Raw genomic sequence first — 17,939 nt, 5'->3', positions numbered from 1 at the left:
ACAGTGTGCCTAACGTGAGTCGTGATTGTGCTAGCGCTTATCGCGCCTTGAAAAGTATTCAGCATTGTTTGTCCTTTCTTCAGTTGTTGTTCTTTACTCGCGTGTTTCCATACCAAACATTCTTACATACGTTGGGATTTGTTTTATTTCACAGAAACTCTTAGTGGCATTGCTTCGAATGGGATGCTTCTCCTTCTTATCTAATATTCTCCTGTAACCGTTCCACATCTTTCGTTTGCATTGACTTTTATGTTTGTGACCACGCTTTTCAGAAGTAAACCATACTGGTGGTAATGAGGGACCAACAGAGTAGTGTTATTGACCAGAAGTTTAAGGAATAGGGATTACGTACCCACCAGTGCCTTGAAGAAGTTTACCACTGATGAAAGTGTAGATACTGTCGAATTCCTGTTCCCGACCAGGTAGACTTTCACCAACAACAGCGGTACTACGAATAAAAAGTGGAAGATCAGTAACGACCTAGTTACGAAGCGGTACAGATACCGTTTCCAGGGGGAAAAGAGATATTACTAACAGTGCAGCGGAAAACACGCAATTAGCAAAACCAGAACTTAGGTCGGTCTTAGTTGACGGTGCCTAAACTCACATGGCAGAGTCTAGATGAGGCACCGCATCACTTTATTATAAGAAGAACCACGCCAACTAGGTTGGCGAATGAATCCGCGAGCTAAAACTGCCCAACTAAACGAGAGAGCAAACTCACCGTCAACTATACAGCCTGTGCTATCGATGTTCTGCCCAAGACAGTTCCACACAGCCTACGAAGCCGTCTTATTCACGATCAACATAAAATGTGATCAAGAAATGAGGCGGATGAGTTCCCCTGACACCGAAGTTTATAGGGGTAACGATATCCTTCTTGGGTACGTTGTATCCCTTCATCCAATGCATTAGAACAGATAGGTGTATGTTGCGATATACTAACCCTCCCATTATCCTCATCCGCAATAATCACTTACATTGTTAAATGAAAATCAACGTCATGATAACCAAATGACTCGCTTCGTGTTTTTGCGTACAGTTTTTTAGCAGTTAATAAGTAGCGCTCCGCGGATGGCTAAGACCCTGGAGTTGTGTAACAACATTCTGAGATTTCGTAAGGTCAAGTTGGCGACGGTATGTCTGGCAACCGGTGATATAAAGTTACGAACTAACTTCTGACCCGTTGGTTGTTACCTTAACAACGTCCAAATCACACGCTCCGGAATGCGTCCAGCTGCGCATTCTGTCAGACACGTCTGTTCTATCGACTTAATAAGCGTCCCTGCATTTTCAATAGGGTTTGTAAGTTGTATGAGATACAGATAAAGTAGCAAACTCGGCTTTTAGAGAACAAGCCATCCGTCGATCGGTATTCGACTTTAAACTAAAGTACCGACCTCGACGTTAAGTGTTAAGAGTACTAGCATTCTGGGTGTGCTAGCATTCGGTCTTCTATTTCTGATTTTAACCCGAAGGAGATCACACGACTGCACAGTAATAAAGCAATGATTTGTCCGTCAATGGAAACTACTTGTACTGAAGAAGTAGCTTGTTCTCTCAGTTCTGATACAACTCCTATTCTTCATGATGTTACAGCATCTTACCTCAGCCACTCTTAACAAATGGAGCCTGTGTTTAACGTAAATGACCTGAATAGCAAAGTGCTGTTATTCTAGGCAAATTCCATTTCGACAAGCAGCCCTTAACATTCAACAGCTCTTTCCATAATATCCAGGTCACATGGAAATCACACCTTGCTCCCTTTAACCTTTTGAAATCGTCATCGGCCTTAAGGTTACGGACTATCTAAATACCTGTCTATATCTAAACACTCTCCGACATTTCGCCAACACGTTCGTTAGGCGCAATTCTGCCCAAGAAGGTCTTTACGCGCGTCCTTTAGCACAGATGCATATTCATGCCTTCATATATATCGTATGTTTCACGTAACTCAGAAAATTCATCCCCTATGGATGAATGCAGCTTTGAACTTGACCTAAGTTGCGTGGTAGCTATGACTCGAAAGGGCTCCACAAATGAAGTAAAAACCCTCTAGTATTTCACTTCCGAACCCCACAAATGAACTATCGGACCTAAACCGATAGTTCTCGATGATTGTGATAGGGGCCAATATGAGACATGCAAAAGAACTGAAAGGGTCTCAACAGCTGTCTCAAAATTAGCTAGTAATAATAATATAAGATAATCATTCAGCTGCAACACCCTTTCGGTGCCTAGCTGACATGAAACCCAAGGGAAGCACGACGGCTGGGATACTGCCAGGTTGCCCAAGCCTAGACAAAGGAATTCCAGAGGCAAAGGTGGAGTTCGAACCACGTACCTTGCGGTCAGTAAATTCGCGCTCTTAACCATTGGGCCATCTCGCCCCCAGATTGGCTGGTAACAATAAGGCAAACTGGAGCACCCGCGGCAGTATATAGCACAGATTTTTCATGTGGCGAAATGTATCAGTGGTGAACTCACTTTGCAGAGGTCATGACTGCAGTGTGTTTTCTTGCAGGCACACTAAATGTGCGTTTGGGTAACAGACTGTTAGGTGGTTTGGCTATTCGCATTGCAGAACACTAAAAACAAGCAAGTAAAACTGATCAGAGGGTTTAGACTTACTGAGCAGATAAATTAATTCACGGATCAAAAGGCGACGACACACAGGCCATCATTGTTAGAGCATTTGGAGTTTATTATTATTGTTCATCCGTAGCGTCCTTCCGGCGCCTAGCTGCCATGCAACCCGGAGGAAGCACGAGGGCTGAGATACTGTCAGGTTGCCCAAGCCTAGACCGGGGGAGTCGAGAGGCAGAGGTCGGGTTCGAACCATAGACCTTCCGGTAAGTAAATTCGCGCCCTAACCACCTGAGCCATTTTGCCCCTATGGAGTTATTTTAAAAGCCTTAAAGTGGGGACATAAATGTTGAGTGGTGGAAACTTGGTTCTAGTACAGCTAAGATAATGTGACATGCCCACACCTCCAGACACATAATCAGATCGGAGAAGAAATCATCTGAAACTGATGCCGACGAGCGTCCATATCAGGGAATATCTTCAAGCAAGCGTCGGTGTACCATCAGGACCCAAACCTCGAAGATGAGTCGCGTGAACAGCGCCTGAATTCACTACTGTCCACCTACCGGTTTTCTTGCAAAGCAGGAAATCTGAAAAATGAAAACACCTAGGATATAAGAAACCCGACAGATGGTGAAGATGCCCTCTTTCGGGGAAACTATATTCCAACTTCATGCGTACCAGGGACAAGTCAGCGATGACAAAACTAGTCTGTTTGATAAGGTTGCACATGATGATTTTATGCCACGTCCCTCTTCTAATGTTGTTCGCTTGGAAAATTTGACTTCACGATGTCAATTATACTGACGTCCATTCACGTCTATGTACAAACATGTGGGATTCAATCTAATGGATATTTTAGTAGTGTAATTAGTGTAAAGATCAGAACATAAAGCACTGAAGCACCGAGGAAACTTTTGCCACAAAGAACTTTGTGATCTACTAATGAATTCTGACCAACAGACGGGCAACTCTGTGACAGGAATGCAACGAGAATGCAGGTAGTAATGAGTAGTATTAGTAGTAGTAGCATTCACTTTTGTGTTTGTGACCATGCTCTTCAAAAATAAATGATAATAGTGAAAGGAAGAAGGCCTTCGCTGCGGAGTTATTTACTCGGAAATGCCAACTGACCGGTTACAAACCATTGAACAGGGAAGCAAAACTCTAATCTGCATCTTAGTTACAAAAACCGGACACAGATCTTCTCCCGAACGAGTCTCCCTAGAGATTCGTTGCCTCCACTCATTCGTCGGTCAAATCCAAGCAAATGTTACAAAGTGGCCCCACGAATTCCGCAACAGAATTCCCTTTTTCAGTCGACGCAAAGCGAAATTCTACGAACAACACATACTACTCGCGTGCCTCCCGATCAGTAGTATCACCGTTACAATAGTAGTAGTAGCGTGTTTCCATACCAAAATCTTTACATACTTTGGGATTCACCTCATCAGACTGGCACTGTCCTTGTCATGATTTCGAATGAGACGTTTCTCTCTTTTCTCCCATATTCTCCTGTTACTCTTTCGCATTCATCGCTTGCATTCACTTTTTGTGTTTGAGACCATGCTCTTCAAAAATAAATGATAGTAGTAGTATTTCATTTTCCCAGCTTTCTGTACACAACAAACAGGACGCCCGGGTTAAGGTCATCAAGTGGCAACCAGTGCAGTACTTTTAATTACGCCGACACCCCATAAACTACGGTGTCCGCCTCAAGTGTGTGTGGGCAGGGTTCATGACTGCCCATTCCCGACAGACGGAGTTGCGTGAAGATGGTGACACACGGAGATCATGCAGACACGATAACCAGAAGCACTGAGTGACAAGGTCAACAGTTTGATGTGCCACTCAAGTGCCCCTGAATGAAAGGCAGCTAAGCCTATTCAACATGTTGCCCTTGGCTATCCATCGACTATACTTGTGAAACCAGTCATCTACATTACCTCGTGTTTTTCTGCACCAGTGACATACGGTAGACGAGGCTTCAGATCCACTATCTTTACCTTTGTTGGGAATCGCTACTCACAGCATCTCAAAATGTAATAATATGATATGGTGCAACTAATTCCCACATCATCATCGTCACTATAGATGGCAACACAAGGGTTGATACAGATGATTCACCGCCGTACAACCATAAAGTTTTCTTAAATCATATTTAAAGTGAGGACACAACAACAGAGAAGGAGGAGGAGTGGTGTTACTCTGCCGCAAACACTCTGGGGTGCATACACCTCTAAATGCCCAAATAGACGATCTTGGAGGAAACTAACAGCGTGCACGCTACTGACATCGTAAAGCCGTCATATATTACAACGACTCCAGCCAAGCACAGGGAAAATCTCGGAATTTCATTCTGGAAGGCGGAACGGTACCAGCAACATTGAAGGAGGAGGAGTGGTGTTACTCTGCCGCAAACACTCTGGGGTGCATACACCTCTAAATGCCCAAATAGACGATCTTGGAGGAAACTAACAGCGTGCACGCTACTGACATCGTAAAGCCGTCATATATTACAACGACTCCAGCCAAGCACAGGGAAAATCTCGGAATTTCATTCTGGAAGGCGGAACAGTACCAGCAACATTCAACCTCTTTATCTCTTTCATGCCCCTTCAAGTACTTTGTTCGTGACAAAGGCGATCGAAACGTTGAATCGTTGATAAACTTCTGGTATTGGGATCGTATTTATCGATAGACAAGCCAAACACATGCCATACATGCCGTACAAAATCTATTTGACCTCTACTGAACACGATGCAGATATTAAAAAAGATGACTGTTCCCGGCGGAAACCACCTAAGGAGCTGACACAGAAAACGAAATGATGCTGCATCCCAAAAGCGTATACCTCATTGAGGTGCACATCAATCCTTCCTAAAAACGTCCCAAAGAGTAGTTACCTCTGATTGCCACCAAAAGCACGGACACTGACAAGCATTTCCATACACTGTATCACGAAGAAACTCACTGCTTCGGTTCTCGGAGGGGGCTTCTTGGGGGTTTTCGGTTGGCATTTCCTCGGTCGCCTGCTGGGACGCCGTTTGTTCCAGTCCTCAAAAAAGTCGCTTTCGGATGAATCAGATGGGGATGATTCTTCGGAAGTGGCTGTTTCACTAGTGTCGTCTGATGATACCGATTCATTAGAACTCTCCATTTTGTGGTGGCTGTCCTCATCCACATCGCTTCAGTTAAAGATGGGAAAAGGGAGAAAATACGGTACGTCGTATAATTAGTTCGGTGTTCGGAGCTGACAGAGATCCAAAGAAACCTGAGTACAGCTTCCCTATTATGACATTGTAAGAGCAACGGTCATATTGGAGGGCTGATCGTGTAATGAGGAGACCAATGACATAACAGCTGCGAAATCCATAAACTATCACACGGTTATTAAGAGAGGATTCAAATGTTTTCCAGCCGTCATCCGAACTTCTGACACCAACGAATGAGTGCGACTGGATGATTAACTCTAAACGTGATATTCTAAACCGCATAATGAAATATACGCAAACACACTGGCCCTCGGCATTGCCTGGCCGCAAGAGCAATGAGTACCACTGAAGAAATGCGCGCATTTGAGAAACAAAACCTCAATAATAAGAGAAGTTCCAAGTCCAACCTACCGCTTGGATACTGCTGCACGCGATCGACGATATCCTAAAAACAGTTTGGAAAATGTGATTAGTGAAACTGTTTCGCCAACCATAAATGGAAATAAGCCATTACACAAAATAAAACGGCGTCATCCAAGGGCGTTGAACCAGTGCACAGATGCCATGCGATTCAGAGAAAGGCCGAGACCCAAGATACAGACAATATCCAAAGTTACGGTTAGGATCGAACTAAGGAACTTCCTTTCAGTGGGCTGAACACTTACTGGGACGAAGTAGCTGCGTCATAACCAATAAACAAACAATGAGATATCAAGAGAAGCATTCGCATCAATTTTGAGTCAGCTAAATATCCCGAACAATGTGGATAAGTCATCCCTCAACCCCTTCATTTTTCGTAGGCTTTTGACCGCACTAATTTCATTTCACGTTCACCAGGTTTCTAAAGGAAGGATGCTTGCTAGTGTCTTGGAGCCATGGAATGGGGCTGAATTTCTCTTGGATAGTCCGAACGAATTGTGTTTATATTCAATAGCCAGTCACAAAGTTAGAAACAACTACTGCGTCACAACTTTATTCTTAAAGAATACGAGTCATGGACAGGAAGTTAGTATCTTTTCATCGTTTTAAAGATGCCGTCAGCGAGCAGTAAATAGGGGAGCCCTATAGGAAACAGGTTGTTCTGATATTGATAAGAAATCAGTGAGATCCAACCAACAAGCTTGGAGGATGGTGGCTCCGTGAGGATTTTTACAGCTGACAGACGATTACGGAGTAAACTGCACGTTTTCCTCGAAAAACTGCATAATCAATCGTTATAATTAGCTTCATCTTTAGGCGCATTGGTTTACACTACCATCGGTAGCCATAAATTACGTAGAGAAGATAGGGCAACAAAAAGAAAGCAGTAAGGCAACGGATGAGAGGTGAAAGAGGCAGGAAGTACAAAAACAGGACTTCCCAGAGTGGTTAGCCGGCTTGTGATTGCAAGGTTCCCCACTAACTACGACAGGCTGCCATATCAGCGGATGTCCTCAGCTCAAAAAATTCTGCATCGTAACTGAGTAGTACTTGGTTTTAATGACTCTACCTGTGCACTCATAAGATTTAACTCCAGGAATTGGTTTCAAGTAGAGTGGGGTGCAAGGCCTCCAAGAGAGCAGGAAGAAGTGCCCACCTTATGCGATGGATTGTGAAGACTGGAACTCGTGAGCTGGTAAAACGAAGGCCGGGGAAGTGAGCTAATAACGACTGCTTCAAATGCGTGGAAGCCGGAGGGACATCCGTGACCAACAGTAGTGAGCAAGTTTGCACTATTTCTAGCTTGTATTTCAGATATTGCGTGGTCTGGCAAAGATGCATACCATACCCATAATGCTAAATAAAATCAGTAGCAAACGTCCATTTATTTCTAAGGAGAGAAGAAGAGATAAATGTAAGTTTAGGGTGAGTGAGATTCGGTGGAGAATAAGCACACGAAACCGTCTGCGGTGAATGAATGTTCAAAAGGCTCACGCTAGCGGTTGACACTAGTGAATAAAATAGTATCACCTTACCTTCTCATGTCGGTATTCAGAGAGAACTTTTTTTCAGTAACATCATCAAAACGAGCCAAAACAAACCCAGGTTTAAACGCGTTTGCGACACCCAATACCCCCGACAGAAAACAAATGCGTCGATCTAACATGGTACATCTTGTCAGGGAATACCACTATAACTATTATTCCTAAGAAAGGATTAACTCACCGAGAATCTGTGTATTTACTAAATGTACTGGCTTCAGGTGATAGACGTGGTTGAATACTCTATGGCAGAGGCACTAAAAAACGGGTCTCACTGTTAAGTAGGGACACCAGTTGTGGATGGCATGCTGTATAGGACTTACACCACGAGCTCGTCGACTACAGCTCAAGACATGTTCTGACCACTCCTGAAGAGTGTACTGATGGTATTAGTACGGCCATAGGGTCTGAATTCACCCCGGCCGCAACAAAGTGCATGTGACCATGCTCCCAAGTTCTATGGACTTCAGCGAGAAAGTACACGTCGCCTAGTACCTCACACATCGTCGCATGAACAGACCAGAGCTCCTGAGATGACTGTTTGCTGCACTCGATAGCTGGTTCGTGGTGAAAAACGACTCCATAGGAACAGAAAAGAAACTATCGCTGACCTAAAGTTGGCTGGTTAAATGCCGTTTTTTCTTTAATCCCTCGTTTCGCAAAATAAAAAGTGTGTAGACAGCGAACTGGATGGCAAGATAACATGTATTAGAATATCTTACTAGGACTCTCCAGGCTGCACGAAGTTAAAGCAGAACGGACCGGACGCTTTGTATAGGCAGCCGTTGTGGAACTTCGTCTCTGAGGCCTTTCCCTTCCATCATCTAGATCAACCGTGCTCAGCAGACGGGCAAGCGCCAAGTCCTTGCACGCGCGGCGTGATGTGCGGGGCAACGGGGTATCGTTAGAAGTTAGGATGGTTGGATTATGTTGGGCACCGGCAATACCTTTCATGATTGGAAGTAACCCATTCGATGGATGTGCTTACCTGATGTATTTGCCATACCAAGTTGCACGGTTGAAAACCTTGTAAACCGCGTACTGCCACTCCTGGTAGACAGTCGTTCGGTGGGCATGGTACTAGAGATCAGCAGAATGGCCTCTTGCACTTAATGTTTCGATAAGAAACCTAATTATTCCTGAAGATTCAAAGTGTGCTGGTTAGAGTCTCGTTTGGGTATTGAAGGCAATAGAGTAATTCAGCGCTCTCAAAAATACAGTAATCAACGGTGATGGTAGCAACAGCACCTAAATGTCAAAAGACAATACGGGAAAAGAAGAGCCAAGTGCTGGTTTATCACAAGCAATCAGTTTCCACGCTCCCAACACTCGCGTTAGAAAGTGGTAGCAAGAACACCCTTGACACTAATTCTTCACCGAATCGTGTCACATCCACAACGTCCTGACCTTTTACACGCCCTCGGACTTTCGGTCTGAGCTGAGCTAATGCGCTAATTCGTCTGTGTAGGAAACCCAGCCTTTGAACAGATTAGCGTCCATCCTAAATCATCCTGGCCCCCCGGAGACCAGGAACAAATATAGGTGTTGATGGATAGTCACGCTTTTTGCTTGCTTTTGCATATCGATCCGTGAACATCAGTTGCTTCATAATTGATTCTCTCATACATCAATCATTCGCATATTCCTTCGGACAAGAGTCTGTCATTGTATCCTCGAAATTAGTTAACTAGAAACTCCAAATGGATGACAATGAGCAACGTCATTGTGTGCATACTGCTGGAGAATATAGTCATCATTTCACTAGAGTTGCAGGACCATTTCTCAAGTTCTCCTGAGGAAACAATCATTCAGTTGAAGCAGCAGAGTCAGCAGGAATGGGGTCTGAAGGTCACTATACCCGGATTTATAAACTACGGTTTATGATCCCCAAACCAGTGCGAAGTAGCAAATGAAATGAAATATGTTTGTCTCACTTCCTAGCGAACTTGACGATTTTGACAGTTGCACGGCAGGTAAGCGGCAGTGCGTATTATTGTCTTCAAAAGCAGCCTGATAATTACCGCAACATGGCGGTTTTTCGAAACTCCATAACCCGTTGAGTTTTGATGAAGAGTGTACGTGTAACATTCACGCAGCCTCTTATGTCAAGTTGGTCAATACTTAGGGATCTGACCAACAATCACCTGGTTGAATGTTAGGACAAGTATCGACTTGCTCCTTAAAAATGCAAACTACTAAGCACCGAAAGGGTACGACAGCTGAACGATTACTTTTTATTTACTTAGGCCATCAATGTTCGACGGTCAGGTTTTTTATCCAAGAGCTTCGATTGAAGGCCCTAAGCTTCCCTCTTTCTAGGTGTGGATAAACCGGCGGTATCGCAGTCCACGTGCAACTAAGAATTGCACACTTACAAACAACCTCATGTCACATCGGAGGTCGCGTATTACCCTCAGCCGGGTCGCCTTACTTGCTGCACATAGCAGGGCGGACAAGCAAAAACAAGCCGCTGTTGACGCCTCCTTTCTCTTTCACATATTCGTTCTTCTTCCTCTCCGCCCCGTTGCTAGCGCCATCTACGTAGGCCCTTCCGTAAATTTTGATAAACACATTGCCCGTAGCTGAAACGTGGATGGTTGGCTGTGCCGCCACGGCTGCGGACACTTAAAAATCATCTTTCAAATCCCGATTCTTAGCTCATATAGCAGTCTGTAACCTTCGCCATCCGAAACAAACTGGACAACAGACTGCTCTTGCATGTACGATTGACTCGCTCTCTATTGATGTGTACTGTCTATCTGAAACGAGCATTTAGGACCCATGTATGACTGTTGAACTGACTTTCTCATCAGTTCTGTCACTTTTGGTTGGGCACCTCTGGTGATTTAGAAGCCGCTGGTGCTGGATCTACTGTTGTTGACATTGTTCTGAGCCACCGAGCTGAAGGGTACTTGGTTGAATGGTTACCTGTTGATAGGCGTTTCTGTGCGGTTTGTTTTGCAATATTTGTGATAGTACTCCGTTACCGCTGCTTGTTCATCGTATCTGCTTACGACCCAACACACTGTAGTTCTGGTATACTCAACGACAGTTTTTAAGGCGCCTTGATCCCGCTTTTGCGGCAACCTGAACTCAGATGTTGCCGGAGATATGAATGCGCAATTAGGTAGACTTGGCGCCGCTGAGGCCCCAACGGATGGTCGTTGAGGACCGGAATCGAGACGAACGAACAACGGTGCACACTGGCTACGGTCATGCGCTGACCAAATACCGTTTATGTACAGTACTAACTTTCGAAACAACCGAGGTCAATTGGCCGCATGGTAGCCCCCGAGTGCGAGCCAACCTGAAATACAGATACACCACATCGTTACTACCTATAGATGGAATGGAGGAATTATTGACTGTGATCGTTCTGAAACACTCATGTGAATTCGGATCACATGCTTGTTCGTTGCTGCTTCCTGTTAAGGTCGGTGTTACTCGCCTTCCAGGAAGGGGACCGCGTGATCCTCACTGTGGCTGGTGGGGGACTACAAGATAGGGCTGCCAACCAACGTCAGTGGGGTTCTTGTTGTCAGTTTCTATCTAGATCGCCTGAGTGAGTGTCTGGAGGCGTATGTACTTCGGAATGATCGTGGTAAGCTAGCACTAAGTCCCTTCCCCGTCCACCTTTACTCTTTTCTTTACAATAAGGCTTTCAAATAAATCATGGTTGTACGGCAGTGAAGCATCGGTGCTGGACACTGATGTCATGCTGTCGATGATGATGATGTTGCAGCCTTCAGAGGCGCGCAAGATGCACATACCTCGTCTGGCGATTGACAAGCTCTCGGACCCTGAGATGAAACACGTCTACCGGAACCACCTACTAGTCTCTTTGGGAAAAGATGTCTTGTGATATTGAAGGTAGTGTCTGCAATCCTGTAGGGTGCTGAGAATTCCGCTTGTGGAGCGGCTCAACCAGCTAGACCCAAGTACTGGATCTCGAGCTGATCTCTCGTCCATTTTCAAAAAGGGTACTTGCAGAGAGAGTGACAGTAAGAGGAATAAGCTTGACCCCCGTTGTAAACAATCTTCTTGTGTCGCTTACATCGTCTTACGAAGACGCGTGAAGATGGGACCCGCGAACAGTAAGCAAAATTCCGGCTGATAAGGGTCTGTGTTCACCACATCTCCACACTCCATCAAGTGCTAGAACAATGGCATTCATATGGTTAGTTCCGGTTAGCTCTTCTAAACACGCCTGCGCAGTAGGGGGTGCCCTATTAGTTTATGAATATAATGCGCTATTTGTATTCACGTACTTTCGGTTGCGTCACAGCGTACGGGGAGCGCTCCAAAAGCTTTTCTACAGACAGTCGTATCCACTCTCTCCATTTTTGTCCAATTCTTGCAAGCAATCGCAGGTCTCCATAACCCTGGTGTTAAAATCTCTTTGAAGCCTATCATTCTGAATATGTAAACGACGCTATCATTCTCGCAAAAGAGCAGGAAGCGCTCTGGAAAAGCTGACAAAGGCCACACACCCCTTCGGCATGTGCTCCGAAACCACAAATTGTAAAGTTATACTGCATCATGTACAATCTTTAAACATGCTGCTCGGAGGCCAGAGGTCCCCAATACCCGAACATCGCATCCCCTGGACGGATGTGTCACGTGCAGGACACGGACCAAACGAGGGTCTGATTGGTCATAATGCCAGCCAATCCGGATCGAGCATCTTTGGCTCGATGCCTCTCGCCCCCTCACGGTGATTCTAGCACGGGCTTGTGGAGCACTGTGAAAACCCTATGAATATAGTCGTAATAATTTTCCCTTGTCTTCATAAAGAGCTGTGTAGAGCTGCCGCGCCTTTTGGTATGCCATAGTGGGCGGAGCAGGAAGCCAAGGGACCGATACAGTGTTGCACGATCGTCTACCAAGTTACAACACATGGCTCTAAGAATTCAGTCAATGTAACTGAGAAGTGTGGAACGCTATATGTATGCTGAAGGCCGCACCATCCCCAACGGTAATGTGACAGACGATGGCAAAGAACAATTTTCAAAGGCCGCAATTGTCCTAACCAATTTTGGCAACAGAAAGGTATATCGTTGGGTCTTAATTAACGACACAGACCACAGTGCGGGCTGTATTATTGTGTGGGTGCGAGGCTTGGCCATCTCGGGCAGAGGATATAGGACATATTTTGGTCCTTGATCACAGAAATCCCAGAACTTAGGTGGAGTCATCAGGGACTAGTGAAATCGGAACGAGGTGGTCAGGAAACGAGTCCTTCATGAAGCTGACAGTAATATCCTCAAAGAACGGATCTAGAACTGTAACCTAAGGTGGATGCGATATGCGCTACGTATGCCGACAGCAACGTTTTTCTCCGTGACCCGTTCGGTGTGGCCGGAACCTAGAGTTGGACAGAATTTCGTACGACAAAGAGAATGATGTTACAAAAAGTTTTGGCACTGTTCGCCTTCCAGGATTGGATCCAAGTGACACCCTATGATTGGCTGGACACTGAACGATATGGCGGCTAACTGGTGTCGGTTTCTATCCTGATGGTTTGAAAGAGTTAGAGGTGCAGGCATCCCGGATGTTGATGGTAAGCTAGCACTAGTTTTCACTCCTTGTCCCAATTTCTCCCTCCTTTCCATTAAAAGGCCTCATTCGGGTAAACTAAAGTAGTTACATGGAAGACAAATCACGTCGCCGCGTAGTACCTTGTTCGTCGAATAGTGACTTCTCAGATTTTCGCCGAACGTATGAACTTCATATTTTCGTGAGATCCGAAACGCAGATAAGTCCCAGTGGGGGTAAAACAGCTGTACAGTGCTTTTCAGCCTTTTATTACAAAGTGGCCTCAACGGCAGGACGAAATCTCAACTGAAAATCACCAGACCTCCCTCCCTTCCCACCAATCTACAGCTGGCTCATGGAAGGAAAAAGTTCACAAGATTAGTGGAAGTTTTATCTGGGAAGCCTTCACCCGGTGAACGTGACCATGGAGTTTGTCTTCCGCACAGCCTCGTCCATCGCATGTTCCACGGTAAAAAGTTCACCCTTCTGGTCGATCTTGCACCGCTTTTGGTTGCTTATGCTGTCAATGATGGGCCACATTGCCTTTGAGACATGACGACAGGACGAAGCATCAGTCAATCACAAGCCTTGTAAAGGCCAATGCGGAGCTTCTGTGCAAAACACTGACGTCATGCTGGTGATGCTGATGGTGACTGCCGCATCTCATTGATTCCGGCAGACCAGAACCAGACACCACGGTTGAAAAGACCGTCTTGGGGCGGGAAGTTAACTGCTTGGTGCCTGAGGTAGTCCACGACACACCAGTAATCTATGACACAATCTAGTGTGTTGCAGTATACCACTGGACACTATTGCACTCGGTGTGGCTGCACAAATCTCCACGAGATGAATTGAAACTCTTCTTCAATAGGCGTAAAACACCATCATTAACCTTCGAACGCTCTTGGTTTTCATAACGCACCTTGATTCAAAAGAGACTGCAGTCAGATGCACTAAAGCAGTTTCATAAAGGCCATCGAAAACAAACTGGGGGAATGCCCGTGTTGTGAGTTACGTCGCACTATCATCATTATCAGCCGTAAGGACAGCGCACTTGTTTTACAGTGGTTGTAGCAGGCGCAGTTTCATCCACCGATGATTTAAGCAGTAGGGGAGGTAGCTGCGTATTGAAGGCGGGAGCTGATAGGCTGTTGCATAAATATGGATCTGTCGGTGGACCTTTCAATGGAGGGAATGGGAAGGTAGCTACGCATTGAAGGCATTGGCGCGGATGGGCGAGCGCCATTGAGAAAGTGACTGTGCCATGTCTGACAATGTCTCTGACAATTGATGTGGCCTCTCTTACGATCACCATCGATGAAGATGGCAATGAGCAGCGCAGCGGATTGACTAATATTGGCTTTTGTACTTTGATGCCAAGTCATTGTTTGGTCGCCTCTGCCTTGAATCCACTCTTCGCAAACCCTTCGAGGAAGTCGGCCGACTGGCAAACATGGTCAAGCCAGTGCAATGTGATCAGTTCATCAATCGACTTTTATTTCTTCAGAATACCATTTGACGTACTTCAGAGTTGCTTGTTCCCACCAGACTCAGGCAATACTCCGAAAACATCGATGGTTAAACACTGAAAGTCTCTTGATGTCCTCAGCTTGTAGCGGTCAGTTTTCCGGTCCGCATGGTAATATAGAGCGCACCGCAGCGTTGTAAACTCGACCCTTGACGGATATGCAGATTCCACGCGTACGCCACAGCTGACGCAGGTTCACGATCCGGATGAAAATATCATCTTTCGCGAGACCACCGGGGCTACTACAGCCTTCCAGGCAAAAATAGTTGCTTACTGCCTCAATCGGTTCACCCGCAAGCATTAAGCTAGGGTTCGAGCCCATCCAATCTTGCAGTGGCACTTTACACTTTGCAGAAATGAAGTGCATGTCGAGCCGTGCGGAGGAATTATTTAGATCATTTAATATTGTTTGCATTACCACGGGGTCAGATCCCAGAGGAGCTGTCATCTGCATACTCGGTATTTGTTTGCGAACGACCCGGGAGCACTTCGACCCAGCGGACATTAGAGGCAGGTAGTTAGTCTTCCAGGATGGTGTCAATGACGAAGTTGAAGGGGAAAAGTGAGGGGACAGTCCTTTCAGACACCGCTTCACGTGGTGAACTCAGGGTAGAGCTTCCCGTAGACCCTTACACGGCCACGGGAGTCAGCGTACCACGCCCTACGGGGGGTCAAGAATTAATGGAGGACACCTTTGCCATACAGACGCCGCCATAGTGTCCGAGGGTTCACAGGGTCAAAGCCAACCTTCATGGCAAGGATCGCAATCGCCGTGGGTTTCTGAAAGCAGTGTCGCGATATGATCGATGCATTCCCTTGCAGGGCGGGACTCAGTTTGGCTTCCACTGATCTGCCTCTCCCTGTGATCAGTCAACCTTCGTAGCATAAGGTCAGACAGTATTTTCTATGCCACAGCTGATGACACGGTGGTTTCACACGGCGTCCGCTTGCCCTTTTTCAAGGAAAAAATAACTGCCGGCATGCCCCATTCAGCAACTACATTCTCCTCGTTTCATATAGCAAAATAAGCTTTGTCAGGTGGGTCAGGAGGGATTTTCCGCCTTCTTTGAAGAAGGCTGAATACAGACCGTCCGGTCTTGGTGCCTTCTCACGTTTCAGTACGGCTATTTTGTACCCTATTTCGTCTTCTGAAGGGCGATCAAGGATTACATTACATTTGCCCGTATGCATTATCTAGACTGGATGTGTTACAGGAGGCCAGATAAACTGCTCTTCGAAGTATTCGGCCCATCATTCTAGTCGACGTCTTTGCGAGTGACTTGTTGAGCCATCTTCCTTACTAATCGTCTCGCTGACTGTTTCTTTCCCAGGGCCAGTCGATCGAACCAGTTTATACAGGGCGTGGCCGTTTGCCATAGCACAAGCTTTCTTCATCTCCCGAGCTTTCACGTCCACGAGAGCTCTCAATCATTCCTTAGACTTCTTGCTATTTAGCGTTTGTGGGATTTTTGCGCGCCATCATACCCCTTACATACCGGTATGACCATCCTGGCATTAGTCATGGATATTGACCTCGATGACATCCAGTGGTCGAATCGGAGAAGTCGGGCAGACAGAACTGAACACCGCTTACGCAGCGCGCTTCACATTTCGTCACTCTTCACCAACAAGCTCACTTCCACCACTGTATTGCTCCACTGTAAAGAGCTTTCGAGATGGCTAATGTCGATACTGCTGAGCTATGGTAGGTCTTCAAAGATAGTGAATTTACACGCTTTTTTTGACTTCCGAGATGCTTTTTCTGACTTGCGAGGGCCTGAAGGGAAACGAACTGTCAGGCGTGCAAACACCATGACTTGATAGGAATCAAGTGATATGTCCCAGATGGAAGGGCAGTCTTGAATTGTGGCTCTCCACCGGTGGCCGATCATCACGTGGTCCAGCTGGGTTCACGGTTAATTTGCAGCTGGCGGCCGCCAGGTTATGCAATGCAGACGATTATGCTGAATGTTCGTGCTGATTAGAAACAGTTCATGATCAGTATTTGATTGGAGAAGTCGCTCTTTTTTGTCAGTGCAACAAGCATCAATCCCGAATCGACCATCCACGTGTGATTCCCAGAAGCTCAGACGAACAATTTTGCATTCATATCGCCCGTGAGGATCACAATGTCGGTGCTTGTTGATTGACGAATGAGTCCGGATAACTCTTGATAGAAAGTATTCTCAGCGTCAGGACTGCAGTTCGCTGGAACATAAGGCGACATTACAAACAGGTGCTGCTTTTAATGCTAATAGGTGCTGAGCTTGATTGAGCTGGATAACTGGACAGCGTAAACACCACTGCTCACTGGGATCCAATCCAGCAAAGCGCGTTCAGCCCTGGGGCTGAGTGCAACTCCCACGCCGTATATTTAACGAGTCATCACTTCTGGATCACCGGATACACGGAAGAAGCGTGAAAGACCCGAGTTCTTCCTTGGCAGTCTGAGGTGCATAACCACACTTGCGTCCTGTATGCTAGTTTTCGGGACACAGAATACATCAGTTTTAGAGGGCACAAGTTATAAGCGAGCATTGCCGGTTTCCCAATTCAACACAAAGTACAGACGTTAAAAGAAAAATCCCTGCGGATTTATAAAGGTGTTGTTTTGTTTATTGTTAATGGGCAGCATGAAGCATAAGGTCGCTTGGTCAGATAACTGACGGTCAAATGACCCATCCGATGTTTGCTAGTGTGTTGGAAAAGTGTCACGAAGGGACATCGGTGGACACAGAACTGCGCGGGCAAACGATGCTTCCAGGTTGCCCAGGCCGAGGAATGGGGTTCGGCTGATCCCTCGACTCGGATGTCTGACCCACGAGGCCTTGGAAAGATGTGAGTTTGTATTCGGAGACCCTGCCCCTAGTCTCTGACTCAAACATCTGACTAGCGTGACAGCGGACGGTAGCGTTTTCTTTTAGAACGTTGCCAGAAGCTGATGGCCGAATATGGCCAGTTTGTTTTTCTTGATACTCCTGCCCATCAATTTATGTTCCTGGAGTTTGTGAACATAACAGACCTCCGGACGTGTAAGCGTACACAGCGAGCTCTCCAAAAGCTTATTTTACCTTATTCTCAGTCAGCTTATTATAAGTGGTTTCCCATTATATA

General features: G+C 46.0%; 1 protein-coding gene across 1 annotated transcript in view; it reads right to left on the bottom strand.

Annotated features, from left to right (window-relative positions):
* T265_04361 (hypothetical protein) overlaps positions 1-6,246 on the bottom strand; it is a gene marked incomplete at both ends in the record, with an annotated part of 19,412 nt that extends 13,166 nt beyond the window's left edge. Inside the window, 4 exons of the mRNA XM_009169082.1 lie at positions 353-448; positions 2,488-2,588; positions 5,561-5,774; positions 6,213-6,246. Coding sequence (XP_009167346.1) covers positions 353-448; positions 2,488-2,588; positions 5,561-5,746 — 383 coding nt within the window. The remainder of the gene's footprint in view (positions 1-352; positions 449-2,487; positions 2,589-5,560; positions 5,775-6,212) is intronic.
* Positions 6,247-17,939: the final 11,693 nt, after the last annotated feature.

The sequence above is a fragment of the Opisthorchis viverrini genome, assembly GCF_000715545.1.
Source record: "Opisthorchis viverrini unplaced genomic scaffold opera_v5_71, whole genome shotgun sequence".
NCBI lineage: Eukaryota > Metazoa > Platyhelminthes > Trematoda > Opisthorchiida > Opisthorchiidae > Opisthorchis > Opisthorchis viverrini.
Note: the sequence above shows the minus strand (reverse complement) of the source record. Positions and strands in the feature narration are given on the sequence as shown.